The following is a 19,937-nucleotide window of genomic DNA, read 5'->3' as shown; positions in this document are numbered from 1 at the left end:
CACACATACACATACCATCCACTGCTGACCTGTCTGAGTAAACATTGAGTTAAATGCATTCCAGACTCTGTGTACACAGTCAGCTACGTGTGCACGGCTACACTTAGCTTATAGCTGGCTGGTTCAAACATTTCAACACCACTTTTGTTGAAAAAAGGGACAGAATAACAGGGACAGGGACAGAATATACCTGTCAGTCACATATGGCTCACACAGGGCACTTCACACACAGCTACGACAACAGCAAGGTATTAGCACAAGGGCTAGATAGCTAGCTGGCCTACCAAATATTTGCCGGTATTATGACAGTTATAGCACTTACGCATACGGAAACTCACTCGTAAAACACCTGTGCTTAACAGTTCTTTGACTTACTGAGCACATGTATGCTAATGTAGTTACATTAATGAATTATTTGTAAACATTGCTGTAGCTTTGCTACTAACCTCACATCTCTCTGGTAAAGTCACATGTGGGAGATGGCACCCTTGAGTCAAATTTTACCACAAATATAAATCATGAATACTACATTTTGACAAGCGGGATAATATAATAGATGAACTCTATTGCAAACTTACATTAGATGTAGTACGTTTACGTGTTGTTAGAAAAAAACCAGACTAAATTGTGTCGACTAAAACTGGACTTTTAAACCACATTGTTCTTAATTGAGTTTACAGTGAACCAGGTTAAAGGTCAGGTTAAATAAGTAAATATTTTGATGTTAGCTGATGGTAGAAAGAGATGAAATGGTCCTTCACCTGTCTCCAGCTCAAGTTGTTTTGTTTTTTTTATGAATATATGATTGACAGGAGGTTCTATTTGTCTCTGTAATCCCTGCATGTGTGTACAGAGGGTGGACACTGCTGCTGCTGCTGCTGCTTTTCTTCACTGTAGAATGGTGTAGAGATTATGTGTAGGTACAAAGACTGTGTGGACTAGCCTTATGCTTTCTCTAGGTGCCAGTTTAAATGCAAACTTTCAGTTTACACATAAAACCCCCTGAATAGAAACACGGAACATTCCAAAAAAGTTGCATCACAGTTACAGCGAATAAAAAGCTTGGCTCTACAGGGAAAACACCTGAATTGGCAGATACAGTGGACAAGAGGAGGATTTGTGGACTAATAATTAAAACTCAACCTTCTTCGACTTGGTGCAAGAACACCTACTTATCTTGGTGAACTGACTCATAATATTCCCTTTCCAGCTGTTGATGGAAACACAAATAAATGCATTTTCATTTACCGAATCTGAAAACATGTTCATGGAAACCTGGCTTCTGTGTAGTCTCTCATCTTCTGTTTCTTTCTTTTAGGTTTCATTGGCTCGGGGGTGAAAAGGACAGACTAACACTGACGCACTGCTTTCCTGTTGGCCGTCACACATCTGGACATTCATAAAATAACAAACAGTGACGGCCTACACTTTTCTTTTCTTTTTTTTATTGCATCCAGAGCTTTCATCTCCAGCTGAAGCACAGGCACGAGCATCAGCGGCTCATTCCCGTCGATATTTAATCCTCTTAATGGCCACTAATGTTAAATACTGACTCCCGATTGAGCCTTGAAGCCCCAACCACCTTAGATCAGATTTACATCAGTGCCTGCTGCAGTGCTTCATAAAAAAAGCTGTCGATGCAATAGGTCACAGTTGGCTCATTCATTATTGACGCATTCTAACATCGTATTGTCCCACACATACACAAGCACTGCAGACAGCGACAGCCGACTCCCACACTGCTGCTCCGAGTTCAAGTTCACGATGGTAGAGCGACCCATTTACGCCACGGGCATGGCCTACAGGCTGCGGAGCCAGTGGGATCGCGACGAAGGTCTGGGACAGAACAACAACGCGGTGAAGCTTCTGGGTCAGGATTACCAGTCTCTGATATCCCAGTGCCAGCGGAGCGGGAAGCTGTTTGAGGACAGCCTGTTCCCGTGTTCCTCGTCGTCCTTGGGATTCAATGAGCTTGGACCGAGATCCTCCAAGACCCAAGGAGTCCGCTGGTTGAGGCCCACGGTGAGAAATTCCCCTCTGTGAATTGTTCTTTGGTGTAGTGAAAGGTCCAGTGTTTAAGAATCAGTGACAATTACACTTAACCTTCCCTTTCCAAAACCCTTAGTAAGCTTCTACTTCAAAGCTCACATTCATTTGGGTTGTTGTAGAAACATCACAGTGCAAGGTGACCGCCTCTATAAAACAAGGCCTTTGCCTAAAGCATATATACAAGGTTTTTTGTTTTTGGTAACAATAACCAAACTACAATTTATTTTAAACTTAAAATTCCACTTCTGCCAATAAACCCTCCTAAATGTTACACACTGGCCCCTTAAATAATTATCACATCAGTGAATTCATTGACGTACATGTTCCTGAAATTGTCCGAAAGGACTCTTTGGCAGGAGGAGTTATGGAAAATGTCAAGAAGCCATCTTCCTGGTCGAAATTCCAGACAATGTCTGTGTGAGTACATGTGAAAGAAAAAAAGAACAGAAGGAAAACCTTTCAACAAGAACAGAAAACAAGTGTGCAAATGCTTTTGTGCTCTTGTCCCACTGTGTTTTTATATATATATATATATATATATATAATATAATATAATATAATATGAGAAAATCAAAGTCCAGAGAATGCACCAAATTTTCTGGAACTTTTCTAGAGTTCATGTCCAAAAACAGCTTTAAGTTCTCCAGTTTTCCAGTTCTGGTAGTTTCTGGGCCTTGGGATTGGAAAGTTTTACGATTCGTGGGGAAGTCCAGTGACAGAGAGAGGGTTCTCCCGTTGGCTGCTCTACAAGGCAGCTGCACACACATGTCCCATCTGAGTCACCTGACGTCCAGAGCTCTAGGGAGACCTTTCCGCAGTTAGTTTCATCGGCACGGTGCCAGGGAAAGCTTTTGAGATTTATATCGGAACACGTGCATGAATCCATACTCATGTGGTGGGAGGAGCCAAGGACAGAGAGCTGCTATCTAAAAAGAGAAAAATGGAACTCGGCAATCCAGTTTTTCTAGCATCCTTTCTAGTGCTGCTTTAGGAAATTCTACTTATTTTTGGACAGGAAGGCAAACATGATCTTTTTAGTGTTAAAAGTTTGAAAGAAACAAACTTTGATTTATGACCAGATGAAACTCCTCAGACCAGTTTGTGATGAGCCAATCCTTTACACCCCGGAAAGCAATCCTTCTGCAGAGAGTTTAATTTCTTTCTCTGTTGCTTGGCAACTAAACTCCCTGTCAGGAATGATTGGTCGTTGTGATTTTTAATACCTGTCAGGAGAGGTATTCCCTTCAGTTTAAGCAGTGAGACAGTGAATGTATCACAGATTTTCTCATCATCTTCACCTCTCAGATTTTCTGCTGCCTCTCTCAGACTCTCGCTGCATTATAAATGCCCGCGGCTGCTCCTTGTAGCCGAGCGTGACACCAGAGGGGAACAGAGTGGGACAGCCTTCATTAGGTGTTATCACGGCAGCTCTGGAGACGGCACACACACCCATCACTGTTTGATTTAGCGCATACCGTGACAGGTCGCCGCTGTGGAAGGGTAGCGAGACGAAGCGTGATTGTAAAAGGGAGGTCGTGATCATCTACGTGACTGCAGCCTCTTAGCCCCTCTCGCAGCTTCCATCTGAGCGTGTAGACCCCTAAGTGTGAACATGTCTGTGTTCTATTTGTGTGTGTGTGTGTGTGTGTGTGTGTGTGTGTGGGGGGGGCTCTAATGGTTCTTCGAAAAGTCTGATGATCCATAATGCATGTGCCTCGCCTGCACCACAGGATCTGTAATATTTACGCTGCATAAGAGGGTTCATGGTGTTCAGAAAGAGAGAGGGGGAGAAAAATCTGAGCTCAGCGTGACCCTGAACAAGAAAATGTAAGTCTTTATGGAGTTCGCAGCTTTAAAGCCATAACTATTACTATAACTGCTCCAAATGGCTCTGAAGTACAATTGTTCACAGCAGTGACAGTTTTCTTAAAACAGTGCCACTGTGTAAGACTTCGGAGGGTTTATAAAGTGTATAATTGCTTCAAAATAAAAAATAATTTGGTTTTTGTAGCCTTAAAATGAGCCTTTAATAGTGTGTTTTAGCCGAGGGCCTTGCTTTATGGAGGCCACCATGATTCTACAGCAGCCTTGAAGGGACAAACCAGCCAAGAATGTGCTTTTGAAGAGGTAGTTTACGACGGAAACAAAGAAGGACATTCCATCTGGCCATAGTAAAATCGCGTTAAGTGGTAATTGGCCGTCACTGATTTTTAAATCCGTTACACAGAACATAATGAATTGCAGATAAATCGCAAGTATGTATATTCCCACCAATCTGCTCGTCCCGAACTATAGCTTCATATAGTTTGAATGGCTGTTTTTATTAAATTTAATTCATCTTTATTTGGATGGGACAGAGCATGTTAATGAACATACAATACATTGCGGTAAATATGCCGGATTTAGCACAATACTAATTTTCGCATTTCCGTAGTCCCAACATTTTTTAGTGGCTTTTGTGCAATGAGTTGCTCATGAGTGAAGTCGCTCCTCTCCTGAGTGCTTTTACTGATCATTTTGAACCTATTTTAGCCTTGTTTGGTGTCATTTCTTTGAAATCGTTCCTTTTATATTATAATTATCGCAGTCAGTTTTCTCGTTAAATATGCATCCAATATGCATATGTATCTTTTTTTATACTGTAAATCGTAAATGTTTGCTTGTATCAGATTAGCCCTAATGCTTCTGTGCTTGTTTGTGCGTGTGCACTCGACAGGAGGTCTGCAGGCAGCCCGAGTTCATCGTGGATGGAGCGACGCGCACAGACATCTGTCAGGGAGCGCTGGGTAAGTCCCTCCGGGATGTCCCTCCCTCTGTTACTACAGCATGATTCAGATATGACAGATTAGACGGAGAGTAGACGAAGGATCCCCTGTAAGGACTCAACCACACTTTTTTTACATTTACTGTCATTTTCTGTGCCTTCAACAACACCCTAGAAAACAATAGATCTATATTTCAATAAAATAGGTTCTATTATTCAGCTTGTTCCAACAGATTTGTATACATCTGGTGGAATATCCTTAAAATATTCATTCTTTTAAAGCAGCTTTTAAATCGTATGCCTCCCATTAACCAGATTATACAGAAAAGTGCTAAAATCCTCTAATCATAGTTGTACAGTTTGGTGTGCAAAAATGCATTAATCTCAGAAAGAGGAAAGATTTATATGTGGTCTCTGGGCAACATGGTCAACAATGTTCTTGTATGAACCCAGGGGTCTCCAACTCAAATGACCTGGGGGCCACTGAGTGTCTAGTTCGGCCAGTGGGGGGCTGGTCATATGGAAAAAAAGTGTTTGTTTTGATGTGGAACGATACATATAAACATACAATGTAAAAAAACCATACAAAAATAACTCATATAACTTGATATTAAGTAAGAGACCTCTTATTACTTAAAGCTTAGAGTATGCTCTAATATCTCATTAAGACAAAGTTAGAGGCAGACATCTTGAAACACAGAGGTAGATAACAGTCAGTCCAGCCGTAGCAGTTAACAGTTTCTATTGCGCGGGATGTTTCCTGCGTGCATAATTCATGCTTTGTTTCTCCGCCTCACATCTGTAAACAAGGCCACGCTCCCGTCACTCGGAGGAGCTGCAGACGCACAGGAAGTGGCCTCGCTCCGCAGCTCTTTGACTCTCCCTCGGGAGCGGCGGTGCTCAAAAATGTAGAAATGGGGAAAAAACATCGTGCAGCGCTTTGTTTTACAGACAAATGAGTAAAAATGGGTCTTTATCTGTGGTAAGCGCTTATTTACCAGCTGCAACAAGGGTCGGTGGCCATACATCCGTCACTTGGTTGTCCCCCCTTTTTTTTGGAGTTGCACTGGAACGCAGTATCACTTCCAATGCCCTAAGACCAGGATTTGCAACCTTTAGTATTAAAAGAGCCATGTTTGTCCCTTCTCCACCCAAATAAGTTTTTTATTGAGAAGCTTATTCCAGAAACAAAGAAAGAGGGTTAGGAAGAGCAGAAATATTACAGGTAGCCATTCAACTATGCATTTACGTCATATGATGCAGCCTTATTTATTTGTTTTTCGATGTTTTGTTGTGGTTGTGAATAAATACAAATACTGTGAAGAGGTTTTAGGGCTATACTAATTAATATACTATATATATATATAATATATATATATATATAGTATATATATATATATAATATGCTATACTAACTAATGATTGGTTTCTCCATGAATCGTTTTCTTAAACCCTAACCTTAAATGGCTCCTTTTGTTATGTGGCGCAAAGAAACCAGAAAATATTCAAATTTTTAGGAGCTGAACAATCAGAAAACTTGTTTCATTATTGGGAAAAACAAGGTCAAATCGATTTCATTGATAATGAAAATGGTTGACGGACAACCAAAAAGGAGTCACTAATGTTTTTGTGCAATAAGGTATGTCACAATTGTTGTGACTTGAGCATACAGCGTGATTCAGGTGCATAGATAAGCAATTTTATTATGGCAGTTTCAGCCTCCCTCCCTTGTCCAGTGACGACGCTGCCTCTCCCATTTTCAAACAAAGTTCCTGACGAGTGACTTCACTGAGCTGTAAAAGGGTGAATTCCACTTTTATGAGTTGTCTTCCCACTGGTCTCCATGTGTGTTCACATTTTATCAGGGTGGCATGAATGAGTTGAGTGCACGGCTCCCTGTCAAGATAAAGGGAAAGTGGCTTGACTTTAGATTCTGAGGAGTCTTCTAAGACACACTGTGTTTCAAATAAAACCCAGTGAAAACATTTTGTGACATCCAGGGATGATCTGGGGTAATAGAACTGTGTGTGTGTGTGTGTGTGTGTGTGTGTGTGTGCGTGCACAGGGGACTGCTGGCTTCTGGCAGCCATCGCCTCGCTGACCTTAAACACCTCCCTCCTCCACAGAGTGGTTCCTCAGGGTCAGAGCTTCGGGCAGGGATACGCAGGCATCTTCCACTTCCAGGTGACTACAGCGACTATTTCCTGTTCTTACACACCTGTCCACATCAAACACAGTCGCCACGCCATTTTGACCAGCCTGCAATTGACATTTATTTACTATAAATGCACAAAAGGTCCCGGGTGTGGCTGTTTACTGCACATATTTCATGTTTTACGGTACATCTGAGTATTTTTACGATTGTACCTCTGGAGGTTGTCATGGATTTTGGACATTGTTTACAGTGCTTTTATAATTGAAAAGCAGGTTTATAAAAATGGTGACGAGAAATACCAGAACTTCTTGCTCTAATGTGAAGTTTCTTTATCAGTGATCAGGAAAGGAAGAAGGTGTTGAACTCATTTCTTGAAACGATGCCGAAAACGTTCTGCAGAACAATAAAGGAAAATAATTGAGGGGAAGTTCTGTTTGTGTGTGGATAAGGCCTCATTAAGGAAAGGTAAAGCCTTGGTCAGGCTCGTGTTTTCACCGAGTACAGTACTTTTACTGTAGGTGGTATTTTTTAACTACTCCTCATGAAAACCCCAAAAACATGGTTGTCATGGTTGGTTGTCTCTTTGCTACAAAATATAAACAATGTAGTTCTCTGGAACTTAAGATTGGACATTTTCCCTAAAAGAGAGTTGGATGCAAGAACGTGCATGTCAGCAAAAGTCTTTTTGGACATTTTCTGGACACATTTCGTCAGTCCTAGGCCTAAGTCAGCAAAAAGCGGATATCATTCTTTCTTTAAACTGTTTCTGTCGTAAACCGCTCTTTTCTCAAACCCCATTGAGTCATTCAAGATAAGGGTTTTTGCAGATCCACACCCAGACATTAAGTCGGACAATAAACTATATCATGAGAGGACTGGGGTGACAAACGCCCTTTTTTATTTATCAGCCATAGAACTTTCAAACGTGAACAAGCCACTGTCGCATCAGCAGGACTTGAAACACCCAGACACGGAACCTCCATCTGAAATCTTCATGGTAGCTCAGTGGCACCACCCTTGTGTACGTCTCTGTGGTCTCTATGGTGCGAGCCCTGTGGCAGAGCTGCAGGGCCTTATCAGCTGAACTTTGCTTTGCGTACAGAACGCACATGTTGAAACCACTCCCAAATTTGAGGTTGTGGCTGCTTCAGACTGGAGCAATGACACAGCTGTTTGAAACACCACAGAACTCTTGATGCTGCAGTTATCGAGCAGAGTAAATATGGGACATTCAGTTTGAATATGGTGCATTTTAACAGCAAAATGTAGGAAATGGGTTGAAATGTTGAAATTTTGCACTCCACCACTTTATCCTCAGGGCCAACACACAGAGAAGAACAACTATCCATTCAGAAAGGCACCTCAGTTGAACTGTGATTCAATCTGGCAGCCTTCTTGATGTGAGGCAACAGTGCTATCCACTAAGCCGCTGTTTGGCCCCCCTGAGGACCTAAAGTCCTGACCTACGAACCACCTTACCAAATTTGTGGGGACCAAAGTCCACAAACGTTGCTGTTCATCAGTGTTGGTAGAAAATATAAATATAAATGCAAAGGTATCAAGCCTCCTGTTCAAGGATGCAATCCAATAGGTTGTTGCAGTTTCTTAAAGCAACTTTAATGACTTTTGATTCTACTTTATGAGCCGTAAAGCCGAGTGTCACTGATAACGGCATGGAAGGCTTAAGATAATAAGACATTTTTAAATGAAACTCCAGAGAAGAGCTCATTAAACCACTGAGAGTCTGAGTTCTTTTGTCGTTTGTTGATGTCATCATGGCTGTGGAGGAGTGTGTTTGTCCTGTGATGTCACCTGACTCATTATCTTTACCTGAGTGTGTGTGTGTACACAGAGCTGATCTGATAAAAAGCTATCTACGGTGTCTGTGCTACACGAGCACATTTGTTGCGATTTGCACCACTCTCGTATTTCGCCAGTGATTTCTAATGTGAGGAACCTTCGTTTTAGAGGTTAGAGGCCTGTATGTGTGAAATTAGCATGTTCTTATAATGTTTGCAAGGTTCGTGTTTCCCCAGGTTCCTCACACAATCCAAACGCATACAGATTGAGGTCAGATTAACTGACAGAAGGTGTAAACATGAGCATGAATAGTTGTTTGTCTCTGTATGTAAGACCTGTAATTGGCCAGTCACGTGTCCAGGGCGTATCCCGCCTTGTCAGCTGAAATTAAGTCCAGCTCCCCTTATGACCCTATACTGTAGCTGGAATCTGCCAGAACAGATGGCAAGAGTGGAAGAGAGAACAGATGTTATGATAATGTGATCAAAATACGTCATACCGCGACCTTTTTGACGGATATTGCAAATTTGATATGGTTCACAGGCACCCAAACTCCCGTTTTGAACCACCAGGTCTGTATATATTGGACAATACCAGCTACAAGCAAACAAAGTTTGCATCAAGACCCCAAACTAGATATTGAGAAAATGTTCCCTGAGGTTGTATATCACGCTGGAATTGAGCTAATTTTTCCAACTGGTTTCGCAACCAGTCAAGTCGTCCCCCTAGTGGTTATTCAATATGTCCCTATTTCCTGGTTGGTGTTAGGAGGAACCTGGAGGAACCCAGAAGACTATGTCAAATTGACTTATTACCTACTGACCTACTTGGCACCTTGAACACCCAACCACCTACAATTTATCTACTTACCTACCAGCTATTTATTTACCTACCTACCTGACTTCCTTCCTACCTACCTACCTACATACCTCCCTATTAACCTACCTACCTGGAAACTTGACTTCCTTCCTACCTACCTACCTACCTACCTACCAACCACTCTACCTACCTGACAACTTGACAACTACCTATTTCAAACTCATTTTTTCCTCATCTGAAAATCAAGACTTTTGGGGGTAGTGAACTCCTGTTTCTTTCATTATCATCTGATGCATGTAAACTGTTTCCTCCTCTCTGACTGCAGATTAGTGTGGATTTTATTTACATTCCACTACATCCGACCTGCTTAATCATGGAACACTTTGAGCTGAGTCAGCTGTGCTGTTTGACTTGGCGAGTGCTTTGCCAAAGAGACTGTCGGCGCGCCAAGTCTTCACAAAGGGGAGGGAGATAGAGAGACTGAGAGTAGGAGCCGCGTTTGAAGCGGTGCGGAAGCATCAGAGCTGCATGTTACGTGCATAGGAAGCGGCTTCCAGTGCAGAGCAAACCCAAACACATCCATTGTGATCATGCCAGTTCACGTCTGGCAGCCTCATTGCTCAGTCATGGAAAGAAATGGTGTCAGATCTAATCAGCTGCCAACATTAGCAAACACAGAGGTTTGCACATCTGTTCTTCTTGCGACACTGCATTGACATCCTTTCACGAAACAAAGCCTTTTTTTTGCCATAACCAGTTAATACCTTACATAACCTGAACCATAACCACAATTCAAATCTTAGCCCTAAACTTAACCAGTTCCTCAGAAATTAGGTTATGCCTCTTTAGGACCAGGTCTCCTGCTGGTCCACTCCTGAAATGCAAGAAAGTGTCCTAAAGAGGTTAGAAATAAAAAGTGTACACACACACACACAGCTCCCATTCCCACTTGGGGCCAGTGACTCAGTTGGAGTGAAGTCAGCCAAGGCCTGTTTTTCACTGATTAGTTCCAGAGACACTGGGATTGTGAAAAGCGACCATCCTCTGTGCATACAAATGCACTCACCGGCCACTTTATTAGGTACACAGGACGCCTAATAAAGTGTGCAGTGGGGTCTTCTGCTACTGTAGACTATCACCGAGGTTCAGGACGGTCTTCTGCATACCTTGGTTGTAAAGAGTGGTCATTAGGGTTGCTGTTTTTAAAATATTGGACCCTTTTTGGCATGAACTTTAAGTATTATTACCCAAAGAACTGCTGCTGCTGTCTGGATATTCTCTCTTATTCTGGGCCGTTCTCGGTGTAAACTCTTGAGATTATTTACTGCATGAAAACCGTGGTATATGAGCAGTTTCTGAAAAAAACACAGACCAGCTCAGACCGTTCCAAGTCACTGAAATCAGTTTTCTTCCTCATTCTGAAGCTTGGTTTGAACTTCAGCGGGTCATTTTGACCAGGTCTACGTACCTGATTGATTGGCTGATTAGATATTTGTGCTAACAAACAGTTAGCGGCTAGTGTGTGTGTGTGTGTATATGCACGTGTTCACATCCATGCACTCTTGCTACGAAGAGGGGAAATAACTTAATTTGCTTGTTAATGAATGAATGTGTTTATTGATTGTGCGGATAAGCTAAAAAGCTTGTAAATACATTAGGGCTGAAAAGATTATTAGATTAATTGATTATTAAAGAATTACATTAAATGTCCACTATTTTGATCGTCAATTAATAGATCCTGATTTTTCGACTTTTTAAATTGGACTATTTTCTGGTTTCTTTGATCCATACAACAAAGAAATCATTTAAACTGAATAATTTTGGTTTGTGGACAAAACAAGACATTCGAGAATATCATCATTTCCGGGTTTGAGTCTAGCTCCACCCCCTTTCACCTCAAATTCTCTAAACATCCACGCCGTTAGCGGCCCTTGCGCTGAAAAACCTCCACATTTACATCTGCAAACACGTTTAATGAGCTCGCGGGCACCATGTTGACAACTGCCTCAGTTCCCCTTTCCTCCTCTTTCCTGTTGCATATTTCTGCATGCCTCACTTTTGTGTACCGTCACGTCTTGCAGGATCTCCCCCTTTGTATTGGTTTGGATCCTCTAAGCCTCTGGATGAATTCCGCAGACCTGGATGAGTCATCTCAAAATATAATTATGAGTGGTAGCGGCGGGGTGTGGGATAAATTATACACAAGGCAATATCTGGCAGCAGAAACAAATGATATTAACTGGAGCAGTTATTTTGTTCTTATTATAGCTCACATTTCACACTGGAAGTCTTTTAACGCGTTTGGAATAACAATGAGAAACTGTCAACAAGTCTGCAAGTCATGACACAGGTGTGGCAAGACTCCATTTCCCTCAGTTGGGCTGAGTGTTAGTCTTGCAACACAAGGTTTAAATGAAGTTATGTGTGTACAAGCATTTTGCCACAGGCAAGTGACTGCATCTGTTTGTGTTTGTGTGTGTTACACAGCCCCACAACTTCTGCTGGGTGTGTCCCTTCCATCCATCTATCCGTCCATCCTGTCGGACATTCATGTATACTACTGTTGTACACAGAAGAGCACATGTTGTCACAACACACAAAAACACACACAGCCTAAATTGTTCTTAGATACAACCAGAAGGCTACATCCTCCAGCTGTGGCCCTGCATTACTTATTTTTACAGAGTTTGCCTGATACCTATCTAGATACAGTACCTACCTACCTACCTACCTGTTTTTGGAACTGCTGGAGGTAAATTCTTCATTTTTGGCTTTTCAATTCAGTTTTTTTGGCCTCAGATGACCTTCTGTCACCTCACACACAAACACACAACAATCAGCATTAGCCTAAACATAACTAGGTTGAAGGATTGTTCAACATGAAGCATTTTTTTTGGCTGAAGATTCAACACCACAGTAGTGAGGAGCAAAAAGTTTGACCCCCTTTTTGAGTGATTTGGGCTTGAAGATAGGGTTGTGGTCCACACCCCCACCCCCCTTTTCCCACATGTTTCATGCTATGTTGATATATTCTGCCCTCTGCTGGCTAGCAGCATATGTGGCAGCAACAAATCTCACGTCTCTTTAATCTTTAAATCTTTGAAATCATGTAAGGGAAAGTCACTCTGTAGCACCTGCTGCACTGCAAAGATCTTATTTTATTTCCTGATTTCCGATGATGAAATAAAGCTTTGACGTCTACTTCAGTTTATTTACTTGCAGGACTGGTTTGTGCCTATTTAAAGAGAGAGAGAGACCTCGGGTTGCTGTGTTTATTTTAGGGTTGGGAAACAAAAGCAGGCTGGGAACTACATTTCTCAAATGCCTCCTGAGCATGATGTGTTTGTCTCTGTTGGGGTTAGTGTGGAATGTTTCACTACTGTATTTCCTACGACTGTTGCCACGTTACCTAACTTTATTTCACTATCAAATCTGATAAAAAACAGTTTGACACTTTTCTTTTGTATATTTTTGATGTTGCATCCTGGGAATTGGACGGCTGACAAATATGGAATGTGTTTTTTTGTTGTTTTCTAATAAGGTCCCTTAAATACGCACAACATACTGTATATGAAAATTACTATACAACTTTCCAAAATAATCCACAGTAAATATGCACAAAAAAATGCAGCAACAATTTACTTTTTTAGGATCAAAAAGGACTGAGTCATATTTGTTCTATATGTTTTAATTTTACACAGCAAAATATGAGCATTTATTATCTGTGATAATAGGTGATAATAGGTTTTTTTTTTTTTGTCTGAAAACCCCAAATGTGATGTATAATAGTGTAAAAAAGTTGTAAATGTTTTTTTCAGTTCTGGCAGTTTGGCGAGTGGGTGGAGGTGGTGATTGACGACCGGCTGCCCGTGAAGGACGGGAAGTTGCTGTTTGTCCACTCGGCAGAGGGAAACGAGTTCTGGAGCGCATTGCTGGAAAAGGCCTACGCCAAGTAAGACCCAAAAAACATTCACAACATTCCAGATATTAATCACCTCTGTTTAAGCACCTGTAACTTTTGTAATCAACTCTATTTATCACTCTGCTATCAGCAGAGATAATCTCTTTGTTGAATCTGCATTTGGCTTAATGTTTATTTCTAAGTTGTTCATACGGTACATAATCCACCAAGAAGATGTAAAAATAGCTCGAGTCCTGGTTTTAAATCTTTAAATCATTTCATGGAAAACAGACTATAACTTAGTTTGTATGGGTTTTTATGCATATGATTCAGTTAAAAAATAATGAAACAAAATTGGATGTGAAACAGAAAAACTGTAAAGATTTATTCCTCTATTAAGCTAATTATTCTCCAATTTCTTTTGATTTGTCATAGACTAAATGGCTGTTATGAGGCTCTGTCAGGCGGCAGCACATCAGAGGGATTTGAGGACTTCACTGGCGGCGTGACGGAGATGTACGAGCTTGGGAAAGCACCTTCTGACCTCTACGGCATCATTAAGAGGGCTGTAGAAAGAGGGTCACTGCTGGGCTGCTCCATTGACGTCAGTACTGTCACTAGCATGTGTTGTTTAACCCAAACAAATGTGAAATTTTACAGATTTAGTCAGCATTTGAATAATTGTGACAGTGTTAAAGGGATCATTTATGAAGCTACATAAAATAATAATAAAAAAAAAAGACACTAAACAACAGTGAACGTGTGATGTTAGAAGCCAGGTTAGCAGAAATTGGTAGGAAATTGAATAAAAGCTGCCTAAAATATCACAAAGCTGACAGTAATTTTAAAAAGCGATGAAATCTCAATGTTGCTTTCACAAAGTGTTTTTGCTGACCCCAAGTGGTTAAAATATTATTTTAGTCTTTTGAAGATTAGACCAGCTTAAAAAAAAATGTGTGTATATGGAGCTAAAAGCAGCAGCCAGTCAGCATAGCTTAGCACAAAAATGGAAACATTGGGAAAATAATTCTCAAATTGGCACTGCCCTATGCTAGCTAAAATACAACATAGCTGACAGCAACTTTAAGAAGCAACAAAATCCCAATATTGCTTTCACAATTTGCTTTTGCTGACCCCAATTTGTTTTGCATGGTTAAGTTATTTCTTTGTCTCAACAACTTTTTTTTTGGGAAAATGTGTATGAAGCTAAAAACAGCAGCTAATTAGCATCAAATAACACAAAGAATGGCAACTTTGGGGAGTACTCTTATTGTGAAAAAATAACTCCCTACAAGTACCTCATAAGTAAAAGTAATTGCCTATTTGTTTTGCAGGGTGAATATATTATTTTATCTCTTAAAGAGTAGGCAAATGTAGCAGCAACCAGTTTAGCGTAGCTTAGCGCGAAGAGTAGAAACGGGGGGAGTACTCAAATTGACTCTGCCCTATTGTTAAAAACAAGTAAATAAATGAATAAACAAATAACAATACACCATTTATACTTGAAAGTTAGATAATTAAAGCTAGCTAATGTATAACATAGCTCTTAGCAGCTCTCAGAAGGGAGTATATATGTACTTATGTATGTATATATATATATATATATATATATGTATATGTATGTATGTATGTGTGTATGTATTTATTTATACATGTATATGTATGTATGTATATATATGGTATGCTTCAACTGTTCAGTGATAATTATTAATGGATTTCTTCCTCTGTGAAGCTTTTTATCTCTGTGAAGCTGATTGTGACGGCCTTCTGTCTGTGCGCGTCACATGAGTTCTGTGGATCACACTGTTCGACCTCTGTGACCTCTGGTCTTTTGTGTTCCTTCCTCCCGTCCTCAGATCACCAGCTCACGGGACATGGAGGCCGTCACGTTCAAGAAGCTGGTGAAGGGACACGCCTACTCCGTGACAGCTGTGGACGAGGTGAGGAGCAGCGCATGCCGCGTGAAACGTCAGATACATTTCGAATTAAAGTAAAACTAACTAAGTCAAGGAATTAAATATGGAGTATGCAACATGTATTTAGCATTAATGATCAATATTTTTTATAAAAACCTTCCAGGATCACAATATGGGTGGAGCATTTAAAAAAATGGATAGGTTGTGTCAGATCTGTCCGTGTTCATATGGAGACAAGGGCTCAGGACAAAAAGCCACGATTACATAATGACTCTAGGATGCGACTCAACACTCTGCAGATTTAATGTTTTATTGTAATTCATTCAAATGTGTCTGTTTGTGAACGTCAGAGCCTTAAAAACTATTTTCACAGACTCCCGAGATAAAACAGTAGCGCTTTTGTTTGATAAAAGCCATCACAGTGTATGAAAAAAAAAAAGTAAACACAAAATTGCTGGCAAACTCTCAAGCCCTGCCTGAGTTTGTGGTTTTGGCTACATAATGTGACTGGATAAGTGGGCAAAATTGAAATGTTCTGCTGTTAATGAGCATTAGCTCCTCTTAAGATTATTTTTCTGTCTCCAATGTAACATAATATGGAGAAAATGTTCCAAGAGTTTAGATAAGACAATCCTGTTTTAGTCCCAGTGTGGGGGAATTTCTCCCATGATACAGCAGCAGTAATGTTTTTAACTGGTTGGGTTTCTCACTTTATTATGTCGTATTATACTGTAACAATTCATGTCAGGCTAACTTACAGGCCTCTGTATGTCATGAGACAATAAACAGTGTCCCGCTCTGTTCCTTGGCTCGTGCTGTAGGTGGTGTACAGAGGAAATATGACCAAGCTGGTCCGCATCAGGAATCCCTGGGGGGAAGTGGAGTGGACCGGAGCCTGGAGCGACAAGTAAGACCAAACATAACATTAGAACCCAGTGTAAACCTAAAATAATAACTTTCACTTTGTAGGGAATCTTCATACTAAAGCAAACAAAACCAGTCGGTGTTGACTTATATAGCCCTCTACAACAGTGGTTCCTAAAGGCTGGGTTGGGACCCACAGATGGGTCATGGGATAATTTTTTGGGGTCACTATTGTCACTATTGTTGCCAGGCCAACGTTGCCAATGAAAATTTGTTCTTTATATTTTGCCTGGTAAAATAGTTTTTGATAGTTTGCCTCTTTCAAAAAGTGGGTTCCTTGTGTAGATGTTTGGGGCGCACTCTTATCCAAAGTACTCGAAGTGCTTTACGTAACATCAAAAAATAACAAAATAGCAGGGGTAAAGTATAAAATCAAAGCAATAGAATGTGAATCAGTTACATTAGAAAATATACATTGAGAGCAGAAGGGAAGCCCAAGCACTGCCAGGTTAAAAAAAAGCCATTATTAATAAACAAGTTTTAGGTTTAGATAATGTGTAAATCAGGGGGTAACTTAATGTACTCCTTTAGGCCATGGCTTTACAAATAAACAGCAAAAAATCTATTTATATTACTTAAACATTACATAACAACAAATACCAAGACCTTTTCCCACCGGCAGTGTTATGTCACAGTTTCTGCTCAATGTAAATCCATGCTGATGGATTGTATTCACAGCGCACAGCGAGTCTGCACGCTCATAATTTGATTGTTCCAGAGATTTCTGGATGTCTGTGTCGTGCACCATAACAAGTTTTGGATTAAAGGAAACGGATTGAAAATGAAATACATGCAGGTTTGGACTCTGTGACCCCCAGCACTCACATTGTCTCCTGCTTATTTTTTTTATATTTGTCTCTTCTTTGTTAAAATCTTCAGCTCCAGAGAGTGGGACAGTGTGGACCGCTCCGTCAGAGGCCGCCTGCAGAACCGCAGCGAGGACGGTGAATTCTGGTGAGTTTGTTTTCGAGATGAATTCAGTTCCTGCGACGTTAATGATTAATTCAAGTGCAACAAGAGTCATCTAACGGTGTGTTCTGCTGTCTGTGTTTCATATTTACCTTGTCCACACCTGGCGACACCCAGTGGCCACAGGCATAATGTCTTTATGTTCTCCGTCACATATTTTGAACACAATATCTGAAGAACATCTGGAGGGACTTTGTCCAAATTTGGTGCAACCATTAATTTAAAGTCCTGGATGATGTGGTTAAAGTTTGGTAGTCAGAGGTTAAAGCTCAAGGTCACTGTGGCCTCAGAAATCACATCTTTTGCCTTGTGACGGGGAGATCTCAGGAATCCCAAATCTGGTACAAACCTTTAACTAGACTTTTTGCCGTGTGAAAGTGTTAAATCTTTTCAAATTTGGCAAAAAGACTTAGTCTTTAGAAGCAACAGTTTAGATTTGGGTGGTCAGAAGTCAAATCTTAAGGTCACTGTGGCCTCATAAATAATTTTCGGTCTTGTTAGCGTGATATTTCAGGAATTCTTTCAATCAATCCTTTCAAACATTCACTTGGATAGAAGTCTATGATCACTTTTCCTGGAAAGTTTCTTCAGATTTTGTACAAACTTTCAGTTGGACTCAAACATGAGTGTTATCCTCAGAATGCCTTAAGAGAATCACATCCAATTTGGTACAATAATTCACAGTAACTGAATACATTTTGGTGGTCAAATGTCAGAGTTCAAGGTCCCTGTGATCTCACAAAACATGTTTGAAATGAAGAACGCCACTTTGAGTTTGAATTTGAATTTCCCTGAAAGTTGGACTTAAAGATTTATTTTACCCCACGAATGCTGCCAAAGAATCCTTTCAATTTTGACACTAAGACAACCATTTTGATTTAGGAGGTCAAGATAACTGTGGCCGTGGAGATCACAATTTTATATCTCAGGAACACCTCCAGGCAATCATTTCAAAATTGGCACAAAATGTTCTCTTGGACTGAAGTCTAACATCAAGGTTGCCGTGACCTTACAAAACATATTCGATATGATCAACGCAACTTTTCTGGAACACGTTGAGAGATTGATACAAACATTCAGTTGGACTTGAGGCATTCTGAGGATATCGATCATCTTCCATCCCTTCAAATTTTGCACAAATTCACAAATTTGAATCCCCTCAAATTTGGTACAACCGTTTACTTGACTTCACGTGAACTGAAGAAAGAGTTCAAGGTCCCTGTGATCCTACAAAATGTGTTTGAAACTGGGAATGCCAGTTTTCTTCTAAGAATGCCTTGAGAGATTCGTATTTGAACTAACTATTTGAAATTGATCTACTTTTTAGATGTGGGTGCTCCGTTGGTATCTCAGAGTAGATTTTGGTGTTCAAAGGTCAGAGGTGACCTTACAAAACACACTTTTTTTTGCCATGTCAATGTGTTATCAAAGTCACAGATGTTTTTATCTTCATATGACTGTGAAAACTGTGTTTTTTTATGTGTATGAGGCAATAATGCCGTAAATGTTGTTCTATAAACAAAGACCTACTCTTTTACAGCTTGTATTCTTTTTTTTTTTATTTACCCATGTGACCCTAAAACAAAGTTCAGGCTCAGTTTCAACTTTAGGAAAGAATGTACGAACGTTGTAACTTTGCACCCGTGTCCCGTGTCTCTCAGGATGTCATTCAGCGACTTCCTGCGCGAGTTCACTCGCCTGGAGATCTGCAACCTGACGGCCGATGCACTGCAGAACAGCCAGTTGAAGAAATGGAGCTCCTCGCTCTACCAGGGAGAGTGGAGGAGAGGGAGCACTGCAGGCGGCTGCAGGAACTTCCCAGGTATGAGCTGGTGGGAAAGGTGGGAAACGGGTCCTTAAACACCAAGGGTATCGTCAGCGATGCGTTTGGACAAGCGCTCTTTTCATTACCGTAAATTGCGCAATTTTTTTGTTATCTGAAAAATTTCAGCGGTTGATTGAGTAGATCTTTCCCCACTGTAATTCATCTGTTGATGGATCAGTTTTTTACGCCAGAGAACACGGAATATCTTCTAAATTGTTAAAAAAAAACAAGCGTGTGGAGAAGAAAACCACAGGAGACCATATTTGGATCTTTCTGAAAATGTCAGTCATCTATTTGACTCCAAATGGGACCATAATTTACAAAATTGACGCCATGCTATACTGAACCAGACCAGGAACTAGTGCCCGAAACCTCAGGAAAATTATGTTTACTGATGTTGTTAATGACTTATTTTTTACATTGCCACCTGATGACCTTCCCATTTTTCATTATTAGAAGAAATCCTGATGGACGAGTAACGGGTAAAAATAACATTCTGGTATATATATATATTTTTTTTTTAAATCCCGTATCCAGCTACCTTCTGGCTCAACCCTCAGTTCAAGCTCGCCCTGCATCACCCAGACTCCCCCGGCAAATCAGAATGCAGCTTCCTGGTCGGCCTCATGCAAAAGGACCGCAGGAAGAAGCGCCGGGAAGGCAAAGACATGGAGACCATCGGGTTCGCTGTCTACGAGGTCAGAAGAAGGCGTTACACAAGACTACAAGTATTAAAGATAATAGTTTGATTTGCTGTTTCTCATTTCTGTCTCTTTTGTTTTTTTTCGACAGATTCCAAATGAGGTATGAGCTTT

The 19,937-nt window shown here is 40.7% G+C and overlaps 1 protein-coding gene across 1 annotated transcript in view; it reads left to right on the top strand.

The window, feature by feature from the left end:
- Window positions 1-19,937, top strand: part of capn1 (calpain 1) — a 29,447-nt gene that overhangs the window by 5,349 nt on the left and 4,161 nt on the right. The window contains exons 2-12 of the mRNA XM_058625798.1: window positions 1,319-2,022; window positions 4,766-4,835; window positions 6,879-6,997; window positions 13,406-13,539; window positions 13,924-14,092; window positions 15,345-15,428; window positions 16,226-16,311; window positions 17,208-17,282; window positions 18,959-19,119; window positions 19,660-19,820; window positions 19,915-19,926. Coding sequence (XP_058481781.1) covers window positions 1,765-2,022; window positions 4,766-4,835; window positions 6,879-6,997; window positions 13,406-13,539; window positions 13,924-14,092; window positions 15,345-15,428; window positions 16,226-16,311; window positions 17,208-17,282; window positions 18,959-19,119; window positions 19,660-19,820; window positions 19,915-19,926 — 1,329 coding nt within the window. The 5' untranslated portion in view covers window positions 1,319-1,764. The remainder of the gene's footprint in view (window positions 1-1,318; window positions 2,023-4,765; window positions 4,836-6,878; window positions 6,998-13,405; window positions 13,540-13,923; window positions 14,093-15,344; window positions 15,429-16,225; window positions 16,312-17,207; window positions 17,283-18,958; window positions 19,120-19,659; window positions 19,821-19,914; window positions 19,927-19,937) is intronic.

The sequence above is a fragment of the Solea solea genome, chromosome 3, assembly GCF_958295425.1.
Source record: "Solea solea chromosome 3, fSolSol10.1, whole genome shotgun sequence".
Classification (NCBI taxonomy): Eukaryota; Metazoa; Chordata; class Actinopteri; order Pleuronectiformes; family Soleidae; genus Solea; species Solea solea.
Note: the sequence above shows the minus strand (reverse complement) of the source record. Positions and strands in the feature narration are given on the sequence as shown.